The 20,238-nt window shown below is 40.9% G+C and overlaps 1 protein-coding gene across 6 annotated transcripts in view; it reads left to right on the top strand.

Annotated features, from left to right (window-relative positions):
* PLEKHA1 (pleckstrin homology domain containing A1) overlaps positions 1 to 19,914 on the top strand; it is a 60,672-nt gene extending 40,758 nt beyond the window's left edge. For 2 of the 6 annotated variants that reach the window (XM_062214165.1, XM_062214166.1), the window contains exons 7-13: positions 4,156 to 4,299; positions 6,014 to 6,082; positions 11,401 to 11,465; positions 12,430 to 12,493; positions 14,960 to 15,049; positions 16,226 to 16,373; positions 17,558 to 17,863. In XM_062214165.1, the coding sequence (XP_062070149.1) occupies positions 4,156 to 4,299; positions 6,014 to 6,082; positions 11,401 to 11,465; positions 12,430 to 12,493; positions 14,960 to 15,049; positions 16,226 to 16,373; positions 17,558 to 17,772 (795 nt within the window). In that variant the 3' untranslated portion in view covers positions 17,773 to 17,863. Of the gene's footprint in view, positions 1 to 4,155; positions 4,300 to 6,013; positions 6,083 to 11,400; positions 11,466 to 12,429; positions 12,494 to 14,959; positions 15,050 to 16,225; positions 16,374 to 17,557 lie in introns of all 6 variants that reach the window. The other 4 variants (XM_062214167.1, XM_062214171.1, XM_062214168.1 and 1 more) reach the window with 3 other exon arrangements.
* The last annotated feature ends 324 nt before the right edge of the window (positions 19,915 to 20,238 follow it).

The raw sequence follows: 20,238 nt of genomic DNA, 5'->3' as shown, positions 1-20,238 counted from the left end.
GCTCTTTTTAATTTTTTAAATTTGTATTTATTTTATTTGGAAGGCAGAGAGACAGATCTCCCATTCTCTGGTTTACTTCCCAAATGCCTATAAAAGCTGGAGCTGGGCCAGGCTGAAGCCAGAAGCTAGGAACCCAGTACGAGTCTCCCATATGGTTGGCAGGAACCCAAGACTTTAGCTATCACCTGTGGCTTCTCAGGGTGTAACAGGAAACTGGCTTGGGGACTGGAGGTGAGACTGGAATCTAAGCACTCCATGTGTGTGGGCATTCCAAGTCGGGGCTTAAGTGCTGTGTCAAATGCCTGCTGCCCCTGATACTTTTTAAAGGCTAAATTTCTAGAAACAAAATTGCTGAGGCAGAGTTTACAAATATGTGCAATTTTTTGAACTCGTTCTTTCTAAAGCCTGGCCTAAATGAGCTAAACAGATTATGAGAATTTTGAATTAATTATATGTCAGAAGTATGAATATGCTAAGTGGAATCTCATTTGAACATTATGAAAAATAAAAATGCATAAACAATTTTTGATGAGATTAAAACTTTTCTATGAGTTTAGGTTTCTTGTATTGCTATTGAGGGAATGAGTTTGTAGTGCAAATTACATTATTACTATTGACAAACCAAAAATTCTTAAATAACAATTAATTGATATTGCCACTGCTGGGCATTTTCATGACCTGTATGCCTTTTGAACTTAAAGGCTTTATAAACCCTTTAAATCAAATTGTCTCATACACAGCATTTTTTTAGGTCTTTTGTAAGGAGAAGGGGATTAAGGGAAAGAAGTCTTACATCATTAACTGATGAATTACTAAATACTTTTCTTTTTGTTCTGCGAATGGTACATTTCTGAGCAAAATTCCCTACTGTACAGGGAACTTAGTATTTTTCACCAATGTTGTATAAAAAATAAAGTAGGATTGTGTATGTTTACTTTATCCAAAAGTAATGATTTTCACCTGAAAAACTTCTGGCTAATGTGTAGCTTGACTGCTAGGCTTCTTTTACCAGTGTTATGACTTGTGTTGATATTGGGGCACGTCTAATTGTTTATAGTTTTGCCAAAATATTGTAGTAATTTGTACCTATGGCCTTTTAATTTTGTATAGAACTAAGATTTTGTTGCATTTTAATTTTTTAAAAGACTATTTATTTGAAAGGCAGCGTTATAAAGAGAGAGGGAGAGATAGAAAGAGGTTTTCCATCCATTGGTTCACTCCCTAAATGGCCACAATGGCCAGGGCTGGGACAGCCCAAAACCAGTAGCCAAAGCTTCTAACAGGTCTCCCGTGAAGTTGGCAGGGGCCCAAGTACTTGGGCCATCTTTTATTGCTTCCCAGACCATCAACAGGGAACTGGATTGGAAGTGGAGCAGCTGGGACATGAACTGGCGCCCATATGGGATGCTGGCATCGCAGGTAGCAGCTTAACCCACTACACCACATTGCCAGCCCCTGTTACATTTTAATTTTGATAGAGATTTTTCAGTGTATTCTAGGATTCTGTGGGAGGTGTTATTTTTAAAAAAAGTCCTAAAGAAGTTTATTGCTTTATTATTTTGTAATATAGTTTTAAAAAATCATAAAATAGTATTTACTGATAAAAGCATTTAAACAGCATAATATCAAGAAAATGTTAAATTATTTGCTTAATTAATGTATTCAGTAAATATTGTATATGTAATGAGTTAAGTATTGGGAGTTAAGTATTACACTATTAATAACATAATTAATGTTGACCCATCTTAATTTAGAACAGGTTAAAAATTCCTCAATAAATATATGACTGTTAGGACTTAGTCTTTACCTTAAAATGAAGGAGTTCTTGAAAATACACCTTTGAGGGGCCGGCGCTGTGGCATAGTGGGTAAAGCTGCCACCTGCTGTGCCAGCATCCCATATGGGCGCCAGTTCGGAGTCCTGGCTGCTTCACTTCCAATCCAGCTCTCTGCCATGGCCTGGGAAAGCAGTAGAAGATAGTCCAAGTCCTTGGGCCCCTGCATCTGTGTGGGAGACCCAGAAGAAGCTCCTGGCTCCTGCATTCAGATTGGCACAGCTCTTGCCGTTGTGGCCAATGGAGGAGTGAACCAGTGGATGGAAGGACCCCCCCCCCCCCCGCCCCACCTCTCCTTCTCTCTCTATGTAACTCTGACTTTCAAATAGAATAAATAATTCTTAAAAAAGAAAGAAAGAAAACACACCTTTGACTTATTTGTGGGATTCTGGATTATAAGATATTATAAATAGTGGGAAACCAGTGCTTTGAAGATCATGCCGACCTGGGTAGTTTTTAAAACAGAATTAAAAAATAAAACACTGGAGTCAGCAATAAAACTACAACATTTTTGGAAAAGAACATAGGAAACATCTTCAGGATCCGGGACTAGGCAGAGTATTTTAGACTTGACATCAAAAGCATAGTCCACAAAAGGAAAGACTGATAAATTGACCTGATCAAAATCAAGAATTTTGTCCTGTGAAAGACTCTGTAAAGAGGATGAAAGAAAAGTTAAAGAGAGAAAATATTTGCAAACCTCATTTCCAACAAATGACTGTGTATAGAACATCCAGAGAACTCCTGGGGCTGGTGCTGTGGCGTGGCAGGTGAAGCTGCTGCTCGCAGTGCCAACATCTCACCTGGGCACCGATTCAAGTCCCTGCTGTTCCACTTCTGATCCAGCTCCCTGTTGAAGGCCTGAGAGAAGCCATAGAGGATAGGCCAAGCGTTTGCTCTCCTGGCTTTGGCCTGACCCAGTGTTGGCCATTGTGGCCACCTGGGGAGTGAACCAGCAGATGGAAGCGCGCTCTCTGTCTCTCCTTTTTTCTCTGTAACTCTGACTTACAAATAAATAAATAAATAAATCTAAAAAAATCAAAACATTCCAAAATCCACAGTAAAAACACAGTTAGCAATCTGAGCAAATCCTTGAACAAATAATGAAACAGATATTTCACCAAAAGATGAAAAATATACAGATTGAACATGAAAAGATGTTCACTGTCTTAGCCAGTAGGGAGAGGCAAATCAAGACCATAGTAGATATTGTTGCACAAGCCATCCCAATGTTAAATAATAGAAATTATTGACAGCATAAATGCTAACAAGGATCAGAAGAAGCCAGTGCTCTCATATATTGCTGGTGGAGGTGTACAATATTAAATATATCCCTCTGAAAAAGCAGCTTTGCAGATTTTTTCTTTTTACTAAAAATGATTTGTAATTACTGTATGACCCAGCATTTGCTGCTCCTAGGCATCTATCCCAGAGAGGAGAAATATGTCCACATACAAATCTGTACGTGAGTGTTCATAGTAGCTTTATTCCTAATAACCAAAGGTTGAAAACAGTTTAAATGTCTTTAACAGGTAAGTGGTTAAACAATCTGTAGAACATCCATACCATGGAATATGGTAGTAAAGATGAGTGAACTGTTGACAGAAAGAATAACCTGGATGAATCTCCAGAGAATTATCATGAGTGAAAAACAGCCAATCTCAAAAGATTACCCTCTGGATGCCTTCACTTATGTTCTCAAAATGTCAAAATTATAGATATGGGGAACAAAGTAGTGTTGCCAGAGACTTAGGGGTGGGATCTCTAAAGGAGTAGTGCAGGGGCCTTGCCATGTCTTAGTTGTGGCGGTGGCAACACAGCTTTATCTGTACACGGAATAAAACTGCGTTGAACTGTGTAAACACGAAGATGAGTGCATGTGATGTAACACAGGGGAAATCTGAATAAGGGCTATGGGATGTGCCACTGTTAGTTTCTGGGTATTGGGAATGTATTCTTGTTTGGTTCTTTTGGAGTTTTGGGGGGAGACTGGTTGAAGGTTATACAATACCCCTTACATGCATCGAGGGGGCAACTTCCTGTGAATCTGTACAGTCACTGCAAAATGAAAGTTCCCTTCACCCCCAAAAAGCAAAAAAGCTGGACTTTTATGGAATAAGAGAAGTAGAAATATGTGTTTTAATCAGTGATGGGAAAATTATGAGTAAGTATATCATATTAATTGGAAAAATTTGCACTCAAAGTCTGTGTTACTAGCTGCACTAAGATCCTAAGATTTTTTTTCTAGGAGAACAACATGAAATGAAAGTATAATTTGAAGCTAAACAAGCAAGAAAAGAATTTATTTTGTTTCATTTTAGAAAGAAGAAGTAAACGAATGTGGTGAAAGTGTTGAGAGAAATAATTTGAAACGGTCACAAAGCCATCTTCCTTACTTTACTCCTAAGCCACCTCCAGATAGTGCAGTTATCAAAGCTGGATATTGTGTAAAACAAGGAGCAGTGGTGAGTAGCTTATAGAATATGTGAAACAATGAAAACTGAGAATGCACTAGCAGACTCTCAAATTAACGTACAAATTGTTTCATTTTGTCAAAGACCCAGAGTGAGAGACCAGTATGCTGGGAAGGGCCTCTGGTAGAATAGACATTATTCTAGGGTTACAGCCCAGTGCCCTTTGTTTCTGTGGTCTGCTGGGAACTGAGTAAATTAATGCCAAGTACCACTGACTGTCAGGTGAATGGACTTTCTTAAGAGTTTACATTTATTCCAGAAACTTTTCCTATTGATTTTCTGACCCCCTGAGAGGGAAAGAGCTCTAGTGGAGAGATGGCAGGTCCAGGGCTGGGAGGAGTGAGGTGTGAAAAAAGTCCTTAATTGATATGGCATTGGGCTCACCTCAGCCGAAAGCTCTGTGACCTTGGGCTGCTTACCCTCTCTTGTTTTCTTTTTTAAGGAAAATTGTTTTATAAAGCCTACCCATTGGCCGGCGCCGCGGCTCAACAGGCTAATCCTCCGCCTTGCGGCGCCGGCACACCAGGTTCTAGTCCCGGTCGGGGTGCCAGATTCTATCCCGGTTGCCCCTCTTCCGGGCCAGCTCTCTGCTGTGGCCAGGGAGTGCAGTGGAGGATGGCCCAAGTGCTTGGGCCCTGCACCCCATGGGAGACCAGGAGAAGCACCTGGCTCCTGCCATCGGATCAGCGCGATGCGCTGGCCGCAGCGCGCCAGCCGCGGCGGCCATTGGAGGGTGAACCACCGGCAAAAGGAAGACCTTTCTCTCTGTCTCTCTCTCTCTCACTGTCCACTCTGCCTGTCAAAAAAAAAAAAAAGCCTACCCAGGGGTCTTTTTTTTTTTTTTTTGAAAAATGTAAATAAGAGAGATGTAGCCGTTCACACTGCACTTGGTACCTAGAACTATTTATTGCCCACAAATCAGCTCCACAACGGGGAGTTTCTGCAGGCGCCAAGTACTTACTAGAATTTAAGAAAAGAAATACTTGACACTCTGCCGGCAGTTCTGCTGCCTTCTCACTACTTCCTGGTGACTCCAGTTCCCTCAGATCTGCCTGTCTGACCTTTGGCCCAGAGAGATGCCAGAGAGATGCAGGCAGTGAGGCCGTTCTGGGCCCTCACACCCAGTTGTGTGTTCATTGGGGGCTTTTAAGGAAAGAATCCTTTCTTTTTTGCTCTTAAATCCAAAAAAATCAATCACTTGGAGATATTTTAGTGCTTCCACAAAAATCTGTATTTCTATGAAAAAAGTATTTGTGCAAAACAGATTCACTTTAATATTTTTTGCTTTATTACTATGAATAAAGTACTTGTGGAAGGATTCATGCATTTTACAGATGGAGAAACTTGATGTGGTTTAATAACATTTCCTGTGCTTACTCTTTACTTAGTGAGGGTGGAGGGGGTTGGGAAGGAAGGGGAAGTGTTTTTTTTTTAACTTGCAGAGCATTAAAAATGTGAAATCATATGATAAAATCATACACTAAAAGCTGAAAACCAATGTCCAAAAGTTGAGTTAGGAGTTCAGGGCCTGGGTAGCCAGAGGGAGACAAAGTTTCATTTATCTCCGCACCAAGTGGGGAGGGTAGTGTGCAGGGTTTGCAGTGCTTGGCATTTCTGATTGTGGGTTCATATCAGAATAATTAAGTGGTGATTGACATTGGACATCCTTTGAAACAGAAGTCTTATGTCTGTTCATTTCTGGTAGATGAAAAACTGGAAGAGAAGATATTTTCAGTTGGATGAAAACACAATAGGCTACTTCAAATCTGAACTGGTATGTCACTGTTATGTTTGAAAATGTTTGAATTGTGTTACGTTGTTTTCGTGCTGCTAGAGTAATTCTCATTTGTACCTCTAGTTCAGTTGATCTTGTCATGGTTTTGGTTAATAGTGTTTTTCTTAAGTAAAAAGACCGTATCTTCAAAGAAGCGTTCCACCTTGAGAAATCTGGAAGTATCACAGCCGCCTCATCTGTAGAATGCCTCTCCACGAGGCATCATTGGAGGAGCAGGTGCACAGAATTCAGTCTCTAAAGGTCAAAAGTTAGCCCTTGAGACCAGGAGAAGCACCTGGCTCCTGCCTTCGGATCAGCGTGGCGCTGGCCGCAGCGTGGCCATTGGAGGGTGAACCAACAGCAAAGGAAGACCTTTCTCTCTGTCTCTCTCTCTCACTGTCCACTCTGCCTGTCAAAAAAAAAAAAAAAAAAAAAAAAAGCCCTTTGTGTTTCTGCCTCTTCCTTGCCTCTTGACATTTTCTCTTCTGACTCAGATACTCTTAAATTGCCCACATAAGGTGTTTTTGTCCTTTCTGAAGGTGCGGAGACTGAGCAGCATCCTTATATGAAGTACTGTTGGGTGACAGGAGCCTTGTAGTAGATTGTAGGATAGCGTGGATGCAGTTCTGTACCTCTCCATATTGTATGGGACCTTTGAAGGCACCAGAATAGCATTGACTGATAGAACTTTGTACACAGATGGAAATGTTCTCTATTTGTGTGATCCAGAGCCTCTGGCTACATGTGGCAACTGAGCATTGAAAATACAGCTAGGACGACTGAGGAACTATTTCATTTTAAAACCAAAAAATGATTTCCACTAATTTAAGTTTATGGAGTTACACATCACTAGTGGCTATTGTATTGGAGAGTGGGGCACCAAGAATAGGAAGGGGATAGTTTGAGAGTCACTTCAGGGGTCAGTTCTTCCGGGAAGTTTCTGAGGGGAGGAGGAGGAGAGAACCTGAGTTACCTGGTGTGGGCCATCAGTGCCTGTGCAGGATGAGGATGTGGTCTTCTTAGGGTGTTAGCCCAGTAAGGAGTTTGGGAGAGGAATGTGTTCACAGGGGAAGAGGGTGGTGGCAGAAATGAAAAAGTGGTTCCATATGTACTTACTGATAAAACAAGGGAAATATTAAGAATAGTGAAAGCCAAATTTTTTGTTGTCAAAGGGGTGACAGATAAGCAAAAGGACGTTTTTAAGATTGTATTAATTTATTTGAGAGGCTGATTTACAGAGAGAGAGACAGAGACAGAGAGGTCTTCTATCTGCTGGGTCACTCCCCAGATGACTGCAACAGCTGGAGCTGGGCTGATTCGAAGCCAGGAGCCAGGACCTTCTTCCGGGTCTCCCACGTAAGTGCAGGTGTCCAAGCATTTGGGCCATCTTCCACTGCTTTTCCAGGCCATTAGCAGAGAGCTGGATCAGAAGTGGAACAGCTGGGACATGAACTGGAGCCCATATGGGATGCCGGCACTACAGACGGAGGTTTAACCTACTCCAAGCTCCTATTACCAAGCTCATACTTCTAATTCCATTTTTTCTACTAGATTTTGAAATGCTCTGGTATTGATGTAACTTTAAACAACACAGGTAGATGTAGGAATAAATATATAATATAGGCATGTGTTTGTATATATAATATTCTCCCTAGCTCTTTCCCCTGAGGAAAAAAATCACCATTTTCCACTGAAAGAGACCTGGGCTATGTGGAGAAATGGCGAATTCCAGATCTAGAATGAGAAATAAATGTAAGAATGAGCAGGACTGTCTTGTGACAGAAAGCATGGAAGTGCTCACAGAGAGAAGGGGACATGAAAAAACACCCCAAAAACCGTTTGAAATTCACCACTTTGGCCATTCTTTTTGAATGCTTGACTTAGTATAGAGTTAATTGTATGTGTATAAAGTTAATTGAAAATAGATCTTAGTAAAAAGTTAGAATGGGAATAGGAGAGGGAGGAGAAAGAAGGGTGAGTGTGTGGGTGGGAGCGTGGGTATAGTGGGAAGAATCACTATGTTCCTAAAGTTGTATTTATGAAATGCATGAAGTTTGTATTCCTTAAATAAAAGGTTTCCGGGGGCCGGCGTCATGGCTCACTTGGTTAATCCTCTGCCTGAGGCGCCGGCATCCCATATGGGCGCTGGGTTTTAGTCCCAGTTGCTCCTCTTCCAGTCCAGCTCTCTGCTGTATCCTGGGAGGGCAGTAGAGGATGGCCCAAGTGCTTGGGCCCTGCACCCGAATGGGAGGCCAGGAGGAAGCACTGGCTCCTGGCTTCGGATCAGCACAACACCGGCCATAGAGGCCGTTTGGGGAGTGAACCAACAGAAGGAAGACCTTCCTCTCTGTCTCTCTGTCACCATCTATAACTCTGCCTGTCAAAAAAAAAAAAAAAAAAAAAAAAGGTTTCTGGGGGGAAAAAATCCTGTAATTCCCAGCTCTCCATCCCCATGCTTTAAAAATAAATCCAAATTTCCTAGCCTGAAAAAAATATATTTATTTGAAAAGCAGAGTTTAGAGAGGTGAGAGGAGACACACATGCACACGTGTGCACATACACACACACACACACACACACCCCTACCTTCCATCGGCTGGTTAACTCCCCAAGTGGCTACAACGGCTGGAGCTGGGTGGTCTGAAGCCAGGAGCTGAGAACTTCTGTTGGGTCTCCCACATAAGTGCAGGGGCCCAAGGACTTGGGCTGTCTTTTCCTAGGCACATTTGCAGGGAGTGGGATTGGAAGTGGAGTAGCCAGGACTCAAACCAGTAAGCTGCCACACCATAACGCCAGTCCCCACCAAAGCCACTTTGAAAACATTCCCATTCACCACACTTGGGTGTATGAGGGCACCAAAATAATGATGTCACCAAGGAGTAAAATAGGAATCCAGGAACCTGATGGGATGGCGCAGTATGTATCTGTGTATGATGAGGAACTCATATTATATAGTTTTAAAGTAACTGCCTACAAAATAGATACTAAGTTAACAAGGAGAAGGGTTACTTATAGTGAAGAAGCTGGCAGATACCAGTTTAACTAGGTGGTCAGATAACTAAAATGAACATCAGTGATGAGATAAATTGAAATTAGCTGGGGCTGGCACTGTGGTATAGCAGGTTAAGCTGTGGCCTGCAGTACCAGCATCCCATATGGGCGCCAGTTCGAGTCCTGGCTGTTCCACTTCCGATCCAGCTCTCTGCTGTGGCCTGGGAAAGCAGTGGAAGATGGCCCAAGTTCTTGGGCCCTTGCACCCATGTGGGAGACCCAGAAGAAGCTCCTGGCTGCTGGCTTTGGATCGGCGTGGCTCCAGCCATTGTGGCCAGCTGGGGAGTGAACCAGCGGAAGGAAGACCTCTCTTTCTCTCCCTGCCTCTCTTTCTCTCTGTGTGGCTCTGACTTTCAAATAAATAAATCTTTTTAAAAAACAACAAAGAAATCTAGGCTGGTGCCATGGCTCACTTGGCTAATCCTCTGCCTGCGGCACCGGCACCCCAGGTTCTAGTCCCGCTTGCTCCTCTTCCAGTCCAGCTCTCTGCTGTGGCCCGGGAGGGCAGTGGAGGATGGCCTGAGTGCTTGGGTCCCTGCACCTGCATGGGAGACCGGGAGGAAGCACCGGCTCCTGGCTTTGGATTGGTGCAGCACCGGCCGTAGCAGCCATTAGGGGAGCGAACCAATGGAAGGAAGACCTTTCTCTCTCTCTCTCTCTCTCTCTCTCTTTTTCTCTCTCTCACTGTCTATAGCTCTCTCTCTGCCTCTCTCTCTCTCTCACTGTCTTGGAAAAAAAAAACAAAACCAAAGAAATCAGCTACCAGCTGGCAGGATAGCGTGAGAGAGCACAGCATCTTATCAGTGACAGTCCAGCCTAAGATACACAGTCTGCAAGGAAGCATTAGACGCACTCAAGAAGTGAGGGGCAATATGCAAAATAACTGCCTTGTAGTCTTCATTATGAAAGTCAAAGAAAGAATGAGGAACTGTTCCAAACCGAAGGGCGAAAAAGAAATGTGTGATATGCAGAAGTAGTCGTGACTCTGATCTCAGTCCCTTCGCTGCAATGAAAGGCATTTTAAGGCGTTTCCTGATTCTGATGGTTGAACTGTGACTGTGTAAGAGCATATTCTTTAGGAAATATGTGCTCATATATGTATTCATAGGGAGTGTGGTGCAGGTCAGCGACTCGCTCTGCAGTGGTTCAGGAAAATCAGTTCTTAACGCTATTTTTTCAACCTTTGTGTAAAATTGTGATTGTTTGAAAGTTTAAAAAAGATGAGAGAAAATTGAGGGGAAAATATCTAGCAGGAAAATGAACAAAAGACATTAATAGACAATTCATGTTAAAGGAAATGAAAATGGACTCTTAAAAAAGATAAGATATTCAACATCATTCATTATTAGAGAAATGCAAATTAAAACTGCATTGAGGGACCAGCCTTGTATCAGCAGTTTAAGCTGCCACTTGGGATGCCTGCATCCTGTATCAGAGTATCAGTTTGAGTCCTGGCTACTCTGCTTCCAACCCAGCTTCCTGCTAATGAGCCTGGGAGGCAGCAGATGATGGCTCAAGTGCTTGGGTCCCTGCCACCCAAATGGGACATGCAGATGGAGTTCTGGGTTCTATACCCGGTGCCAGTTTCTGAATCCACCTTCCAGCTAATGCAGAGCCTGAGAGACAGTGGTGATGATAGCTCAAGTGGTTGGATTTCTGGCATCCACATGGGAGACCTGGATTGAGTTCCAGGCTCCCAGCTTTGGCTCCCCAGCCTTGTAAGCATTTGGGAGTGACTCAACAAATGGGATGTCTCTCTCTCTTGTGAAGTAAAACATAATCATACAGAGAAGTAGCAGATGTGCTGGCACTTAGTAAAAGTTCAGTTGAGCGTTAAAATAATGTGTTAATCTAAGAGTACATTTGTAACATAACATTAGAAGTTAAAATTATGTGTTAATCTAAGAGTAATATTTCTAAAATAACATTAGACGTTAATAACATTAGAAGTCGCTGCTCTGATGCCTTGTGACATCCTAGAAGAGGAAGTAGTATGCTGGGTACACAAGTGTTCATTGCAGAGAGTGTGATGGTTAATGGCTTTTCGTAAGCTACACTGTCTCTAAGTCCAGAAACTGTGTCAGACAACAGTGGATTTAGGTTGGAGTATTTGAGCTGTTCTGATGCTGGGTAGTTTAAGAAGGTAAACTAATGTCTTAGATGTACTTCAAGAAGGAATCGTAAATTCCACATTGATCTCCAAATAAGACAGTTAGTCCTTACAAGGATTTTAAGAATAAATGTCCTGTTTGTTTGTTTGTTGCCAGGAAAAGGAACCTCTCCGTGTAATACCACTTAAAGAGGTTCATAAAGTCCAGGAATGTAAGCAAAGGTAAGGAGCAGCTACGACTTTGCCTGGCACAGCTTACTAGTAGAGAGTACTGCTGTGGTTTCATTAATCTGCTCTCAAATTGTATTTTTCTGTACTGGTTCTAGTATTAAACTTTTTTGTAGTTGGAATATGCTAGACATTTCAAAACCCCTGAGATATTCTGTCACTTGAACTTACTTGAAAAGTAGGAAACAGAATCTTCTTGTTCCTTCATTTTAAAACTAAAAATTTATAAACAGCTTATTAATGGCATGGAAAAAATTTAATGTGAACAACTTACACCACCAGATTTGATAAATGTGTTATTTATTTTAGTGTTTCAAAGATGCTACAGAATAGAGCTACAAGAAAATGCTTGAGCTGTGCCACTGTTTCTTTAAGGAAACTAATTTCACAGTTAAAAACTTTGAGCTTTAAAATTATTTTATGATGGCTGGCGCCGTGGCTTGACAGGCTAATCCTTCGCCTTGCGGCGCCGGCACACCGGTTCTAGTCCTGGTTGGGGCGCCGGATTCTATGCCGGTTGCCCCTCTTCCAGGCCAGCTCTCTGCTATGGCCTGGGAAGGCAGTGGAGGATGGCCCAAGTGCTTGGGCCCTGCACCCGCATGGGAGACCAGGAGAAACACCTGGCTCCTGGCTTCGGATCAGCACAATGCGCCGGCCGCAGCGGCCATTGGAGGGTGAACCAACGGCAAAAAGGAAGACCCTTCTCTCTGTCTCTCTCTCTCACTATCCACTCTGCCTGTCCAAAAAAAAAAAAAATTTATGAACCATTTGTAAAGCTATAATGCACAAAAAAATTTAGTATAAACAAAGTAAATGGGAAAGGTAATTTGATTTTGTTAAATTAGTGTCTTATCTATTATTTTTTATTGGCACATTTGTGTAGCAAATAAACAAAAGAAAGAAAAACTGTCAACTAACTGTTATTTATGTCTAACTGGATAATTTTTTTTCCTAACAGTGACATAATGATGAGGGACAACCTCTTTGAAATTGTAACAACATCAAGAACTTTCTATGTACAGGTAAGATACTTATTTGGAAATTATAGATCCTGCTAAACCGATACTTTCAGAGGTGAAATAAGCACACATAAGCTTGTTGCCTTTAAGGTTAAGGAAATCTGACAACTGTAACTTACCAATGTAATAAAAGGATATTGTAGAAATGGAGTTGAGAATTATTAGTAAGTTATTTGTCCAGCAAGTAGGGGAGTTCTTTGTCATGAATTAGTGAAATAAAGTCAGGGAAGTGTTTTAACTCATGTTTAAATTGTGTACCTTCAAATTGGATTGTTGCACCTACTTTGGATTTTTAATTTTTTATTGGTGTGAAAGGGGGCACAGATACCTATAACAGAACTAGGCAATAAATCTGACTAATAGTAAGCATTCTGTATTTGAGTTTAAAATTTTGCTTACTCTATTGAATTATTCAAGTATAAAGTTTTTTAAAAGAACGTCTGGAGGGCGGGTATTTGGCCTTGCAGATGATGGCTGAATCCACGTAGGAGCCTGGGTTGGACACTGGGCTCCACATTCCTGCGAGTGCAGGCCCCAGGAGGCAGCAGTGATGGCTCAGTTAACTGGCTTCTGGCTGCCGACGCGGGAGACCTGGAGTGAGTTCCCAGCTCTGGCATTTGAGCAGTGAACCGGTGGATGGGAGCATTCTCTCTCTCTGCCTCTCAAAGAAAATAAGGACAATAAAAACAAAAACACTTTGGTTTTGTTTTTTAAGTTATACCTGCTAATTGCAGAAAATTTAGAAAATTCAAAGAGAGATTAAGAAAGTGATGGTTTATAAAAATCACACTCCCTAATTCAGGCAGCCATTCTTGTTTTGTTGTCATTTATTAAGTCGTAACAAGTGTGGAGTCATACAGAGGGTGTTGTGTTGTTCTATCCTGTTTGTGTCATGCATTGTGCTGTTTTCCTCCCACGTCGTTAGTTAGAGCTGCCCTATATTACATTGTATAGATATTCCACAAGTGAACGGTTTATTGTTGTATTATTAAACACTCATTTACATTGTTTTTATACATTTTATGTGTTAAATAATGTGGTGAGGAACATAAATTCACCCAAATTTCTTATTTCTTTAAGATAAATTTCCAGATTAAGAGAGTGTGAACCCTTTCACTTTATCAAATTGATTTCTAGAATTGTGCCCCTATTAGCAATGAATAAAAGTATATTCTACTTTTGCCTTTGAGTCTTTCCTTTTGAAAAGCCTTTGTTTGTATTACTGATTCAAAAATATTACTTTGTGTCTTTAAAATGTTTAAACTTTTAGAGACTAGAATTTGCTTAGACTTCTATTTAGAAGTAGATCCCAGATTTACTTGTATAAATAAGAGATTCTAGAATTGTAGACTCTAGCAGTCAGGGGTAGCATCTCTTACCCATCTGGGCCTTGTTTAATGAGATTAATTTCATAGTGAGGTTTGGACAGGAGGACAGGCAGAGATCTTCACGTGCTGCTTCACCCCCAGATGCCTTCAGCAGGTCAGGCTGAAGCCCTGAACTCAGTCCAGGTCTCCATGTGGGTGGCAGGGACTCAGGAACTTGAACCGTGACTGCTGCTTCCCAGGACCTGTTAGCTGGAGGCTGGAACCTGAAGTGGGCTCAGGACTTGAACCCAAGAGCACTTGGACTCAGGTGTCCGGGAGGCATCTTAACCACTGTGCCAATCACCTGTCCCGTAGTAGGGTTTTAAATTCGCTTTGGAAGCGTGGCCCAGTCAAGGAGTATGATACTTTGGACCGTGACTACTAATGCTTCTTTAGGAATTGAGTGTACTGATAGGAATGATTTCTAGAAAGAGTATGTAAAATGATGTAAAACAATTTTTAATTACACAATTGTATAAATATTGTTGGCAGATTAAGATAGCTGGCAGTTGATAGAGGGAATAAGGAATAAGAAGGACCTTGTTTTGACTTCTTCCTCTCCTTGTTTTCTCTCGGGAAGTTTTCATTGACATTTTTGTTGTTTCTGATTTAAGTGCCTAACTTACGTCGCATTACAGTAACTTACCCAGCAAGACTTGGTTTTCAAAAGTGATTTCTAGGGACAGGCATTTGGTGCAGTGATTAAATTGCCATTTGAAACCTCCGTATTCCATATTGGAGTGCCTAGTTCAAGTCCTGCCACTGCTTCTGATCCAGCTTCCTGCTAGCGCACACCAGGGGAAGTACTTGGGTCCCCACCCACATCTGAGCCTGTTGGCTTCAGCCTGGCCCAGCCTTGGGTGTTGCAGGTATTTGGGGAGTGAACCAGCAAATGAAAGATCTCCATCTGTCTCTGTCACTCTCTACCTTTCAAATAAAATTTAAAAAATTTTCAAGGTAATTTCTAAAATACTTTGGAAATCATCGCTTTAGAATGATTTTGTTGCTGACATTCTAAGTTACCAAGATAAATACATTGGATTTGTAGACATGGATGTGATGTTGAAGACAAATGGAGTGAATGAGTCCCTTTTCCCTTCAGGCCGACAGCCCCGAGGAGATGCACAGCTGGATTAAGGCAGTCTCTGGCGCCATTGTGGCCCAGCGGGGGCCCGGCAGATCGGCAGCTGCTGTATGTTTCCTGCTCTCTGGAGCAATCCTCCCTTGGGTCTTCCCACCCTGTCAAGTTGTTTCCCTTCCTCTTCCCCAATCCTTCCGATTTCTTTCTTTTTTTGAGATTTATTTGCATGTTGACGTTCATACCAATTGGACTTGCAAAAAAATAATGCATTTCTAATTTAATGCTTCCTTGTAGTGTTATGTATATATAACTTTCTGTGCACTGTATTGTGTTAAATGCACAAACAGGGCAACTGAAGAATAAACATTTCCTTGCTTTGTTTTAGGAATTCTTACTTATTGGCAGATCTAGAGTTGCTATACTCTGTCAGATACTTAGTATGGTCTGTGGCCTAATCATGTAAGGTGCTTTTCAGTTGTAGCATTACACAGTTTCGTGAACTTTTCAATTTCCTCTTTAATTCCTGTAGTTTCAGTTAGGGGTATTTTCACTTAATAGTGCCATAAGATCACTGAGCAAGCTGGAGCCTTGGCAGTGTTGTGCTCCGGGTCAGCATTTCCATTGTGTTCTCATTTGAAAGCCTGCTTCTGAAAACTGCCTTCTCTGTGATGGTTTGATAGTAAAATTGAAACAGCTAAGTAGTAAGAAAAAAATTTATTTATCATGCTCAAGTACATCATAGGAATTAGATTTGGCTTTGTAATACTTTGGGCACTGGTTTCTAATCTGAAACTATAAATTCTCAGAAATGAAAAATTGTAAAATGACTTAAAATGTCATGCACAGAAAGTCTGGTAGGTGATGTGATAGCCTCTTACGTCCAGATTCGTTATGAATGCTAGATATTCTGCATTTCTAATATTTTTCCTGGTATCAGTGTTGTGGTAATACTGTCATTTAATAGTTTCCTGGTAGTGATACCTATAGACCTGTAAATAGAAATCCATTTTCTCCTTTCTTTAGTCAGGAATACCTAAGAAGTCACTTTCATAGATGATAATTTTGTAACTGCCTGTGTCTATGTGACTTTTTTAGCAGTCAAGTATGAGACTCTCTGCAAAAACAGTGTCTGTTGGCAAGAGGGAAAGTTGGAGAAGGGCGTTTGTGTTTTGTGCTTTGTGGTGGGGGCACATTGGACTATCTAGCTGTGACTGTCAGCAGACCTTTCTCTTTCCTCCTCTCCCCAGTATAGGTTAACTCTAATCTTAGCTTTGCACTGTGTTCCAGATGCGGCAGGCCAGAAGGCTGTCGAACCCTTGTATACAGAGGTATACATCAAGAGCTGGTGAATGCAGCACGTATGTGGGCCTCACGCAAACGTGCCTTCCTAGTAGAGGGCCCGGACTCACTCACTACTTACAGCTGATCCTAGAAAGTTGAGTTAACCAAACTGCCTTTTGCAGTTATCATAACTGATTTTGTCAACACTAACATAAACTATTTCACTAGTCATCAGGTTGGATATGCGTATTAAAAAAAGATAATTAAAAAATACAACTTTACTAATAGAGACATTAAGCTAGCTTCTAAAAATTAATATACTGAGTTGCTGCAGGAGTTTTGATTTCTATATTTTATGTATTTCCAGCTTTTTACTATTACAATGCTTGAAATGTTCCTTTGTTTAATTGTATATGCAAACTCATGCATGCATATGCATTAGATAAGCTGTGCATTACTGTAAGTTGCATGGCATTTTAAACCTGTTAAAATTTAGCCATATGATAGTATTTTGATAATTTGTAGCACTTTGTTTTCAGAGCCACTGTTCTCATGAATATACGCAGTAAACTAGGAACTACATAGCAAAGCATTTAGAATGGTCATATTTAAGGATATCTTCAGATTTGATCTAGTTAGATGCACATTAAAATTAATACAGCTGATAATTACTTCACCACAGTTTATAAACAAATTAAATATCTACCCTTCATTAGCTTTAAAATATTAAGCCACATGAGTATATGACATATTCAGAACTAAATAAATGAAATTAAATAAAAATTGATCTATGATATTATTGGTTGCCATAAAATTCAAGGAAGTGAAACCCAAGTTTTGTCAAGACAGCTAGACAAAATAACATTTGAAAATATTAATTCCTGCTTATTAAAGAAATCTATGGCCTTTGATTTTTGTATTTTGCACTTTTTAAATCTCAGAATACGTGGGGTAGTTCCCAGTGTTGATTTATGTCACACTCTGAATAAAACCATAGCGCTCGCAGGCCCCTTGTTGAAAGCCATTCACTGTGTTGCAGTTGGAACACCGTATCCCAGCTCAGCCTGGCTGAGTCTTCCACGTGTCATAGGCTGCCAATTTGGCTTTGGTGACGGAACTGGTTTCTTAGTGGACATGGTTGTTGGCTGTCGTTGCTTTAAACTCACCCCTAAACGCATTGCTTTGGGAAAGAACTCGCACGTTTGTGCTGCATGGCTCATGCTTCTGCTGCGTGTGCGTGTGTGTGTGTCTGGGTGTTTTTCAGAGAGTTCAGTCTCACATCAAGTGACTGCCCTTGGGCTCCCGGTGACCGTGTCTGACCGCCACTCCTCTTTGCAGGAGCATCCCGCCTGTGCTTCAGAAGCCAAGCACGCGCTCCGCCCTGCCGGGGCAGCCGCCGCCACCTCACATTCCACAGCCTCTCGCAGCAACTCTCTGGTCTCAAGCTTTGCCATGGAGAAGCGAGGATTTTACGAATCTCTTGCCAAGGTCAAGTCAGGGAACTTCAAGGTCCAGACTGTCTCTTCAAGAGAACCAGCTTCCAAAGTAACTGAGCGGGCCCTGCTAAAACCTCAAAGTAAAAACAGCCCTCAGGAGAGAGATTGTGACCCAGTGGACCTGGAGGACGCGAGCCTCCCGGTCAGTGATGTGTGAGGCGCGAGCACTGGAGCCGGCCCGCCTCCTCCACCCCTCAGCTTCCTTCCCTGAGGCGTCTAGCCAAAGATGACAGAGGGTGCATGTGTTACACTGCCTCTGCGGTGTGCTCTATAAGCTGGTGAACCAAGAATCTAGCGAGTGGCCAAATGAAACAATTTCTTTGACAAAGAAAGAAAACCTATGTGTTCCAGTATCAGCTATCTGAAGCTTTGTATGTTCTCATGTGGTTGGTAAAAACGTGTTTGTGATAGTCTTGTTTTCATAGTGATCTTGAATTTAATGTTTAACGACTTAAAACGTTAAAAATGCTTATTAATTTTATTTGAGTCATTTTAAAAAATGCTACTATGACTTCCCATTAAAGGTCAATATTTGCAAATTCTTATTGGTTAATGCTGTCAACTGACGATGCCCGGATCATGACGCTGTGGTGCTGATTCGTTCTGCAGTGTCGGCTGTTTTGAAATTACAACCGTTTTGATGCCGTGGGTCTCAGGTGATTGGTGAGTTTTGTGTAGAGGAATTTATCAGACCGTTGGTGAAGGTTATGAGTGACACGGGGTTAGAAAAAGAGGGAACACTAGAATTCAAGCAACTATAGCGTGGACGTTTGTTTGAAAAAGCTTTGTCAGCTTGGCGGCAGCCAGTGCTTTTTTTCAGTGAAAATTATTTGGTAGAAAATTTGGGGGAGATCTGATTTTCTTATCAAAGTTCTGTAAATAGTTCTTATTTCTATATTTGGATCAGTAAAAGACCTCAAGTTTCTACGTAAAGACATGACTGCCCTTAGTCAGGAATTATTGTGGCCTCTACTTTTTGTCTCTGATAACCTATATTCAAGTGCCTGTGTTTTTTCAACTTGTTTAGGAATGTTTTGAGATTAATATGCTTAATAGTCCTACATAATTGATTCTACACATTGCGGTAAAGTTAATTTCCATTAGTATAGTTTAATGTGTTAAATAAGGTTGCATTTTATGTTAGAGATACCAGAAAGCTGGTATTTTACTACCTGTGCAATATGTATGTTGTAAAAAGCAAATTTGAGTATACATTTAGTCATGAGGATATCATAAATCTAAGCACCTCTCCTAAAAATCCCTAGTTTCAGGTGTTGAATTGTAGACCAGTTTGAGCAAATACTGTGTTTGGTTCAGTCAAACATTTGCTTTAAGAAAACAGTCTTGAATTACACATGCTGCTATTTTTATATTTTTGCCTTTTGACTGTACTGTTTTGTCTTGAATTCATACATATCAGTTTCTCCTTTTCATTTTCTAAGATGACTTGTCACAGAGAGAGAGAGGTTTCCTCTTGCATTAGTGGGGTTCAGAGATTAAGATATATTGTACTAGAAGTGCATGGTTTCAGTTTAATAATCCAAATGCGTAAGAAGGCACCACTCAACTTTTTTATTCATAAGCTAATATTTTTAAAGTTATATTTTGATTTTTTCTCTTATGTGGCTACATTTGAAAATGATAGAATGAACAGATTTTAAGTAGTCACCACTTTTCTGTTGATACGTACATTATATTGGCTTCTTTGAAAGCTCCTTTTTCATGAACACACGGAAGAAACTTTGCAGACACTGTACTATTCAAGGCCTGATACTGTTCTCTTTGGTACAGCTTCCACACTGCATGTTCATTTTAGCATATTTTGGTATTGGTAATTTGATATATTTCATGGTAGCAAAATATGAACTCTATTTTGGGCCTTTTTATAAAAATACCTGTATGCAATAGAATAGAAAGTGTTCTTGTGATTGTCAGGGTCTCCTAATATTTATCTCAATTCTTTTATAAGTCTATGAAAATTATTTAATTATTTTAAAACTTACACTTTTCTTGTAAATATTTCACATCTGAAATGTCAAAAAAAATCACTTTGAATACTTTAATATTTGCTGCAGTTTTTTTCTGTGTATATAACATGTCTCCTTCCAGAATGGGGGGTGTGCCTCCCCGTGGTTAACGTTGCGTCTGTCATCTTTATGTTAAACTGTTCAACACTGTAATGACTTGAGAATAAACTGCTCAGAATTCATTCTGCCTCCTCATTTCTTTTGGTTCAGCTGATGTGTGAACAAGTAAATAAAGCTAGGATAGGTAGTGTAGTTAAATGACTTTAAAAACAGAGTAAATTATTTGGTAACCTTTGAAAGAATAAGAAACTTCACATCTGTGAATTCTTTTTTTTTTTAATGATTTATTTATTTATTTGAAAGAGTTACAGAGAGGCAAAGAGAGAGAGAGGTTTTCCATGCGATGGTTCACTCCCCAGTTGGCCGCAAAGGCCAGAACTGCGCCGATCTGGACCCAGGAGACTCTTCCTGGTCTCCCACATGGCTGCAGGGGCCC

This window comes from Lepus europaeus, chromosome 17 (genome assembly GCF_033115175.1).
Source record: "Lepus europaeus isolate LE1 chromosome 17, mLepTim1.pri, whole genome shotgun sequence".
NCBI classification, from domain to species: Eukaryota; Metazoa; Chordata; class Mammalia; order Lagomorpha; family Leporidae; genus Lepus; species Lepus europaeus.
Note: the sequence above shows the minus strand (reverse complement) of the source record. Positions and strands in the feature narration are given on the sequence as shown.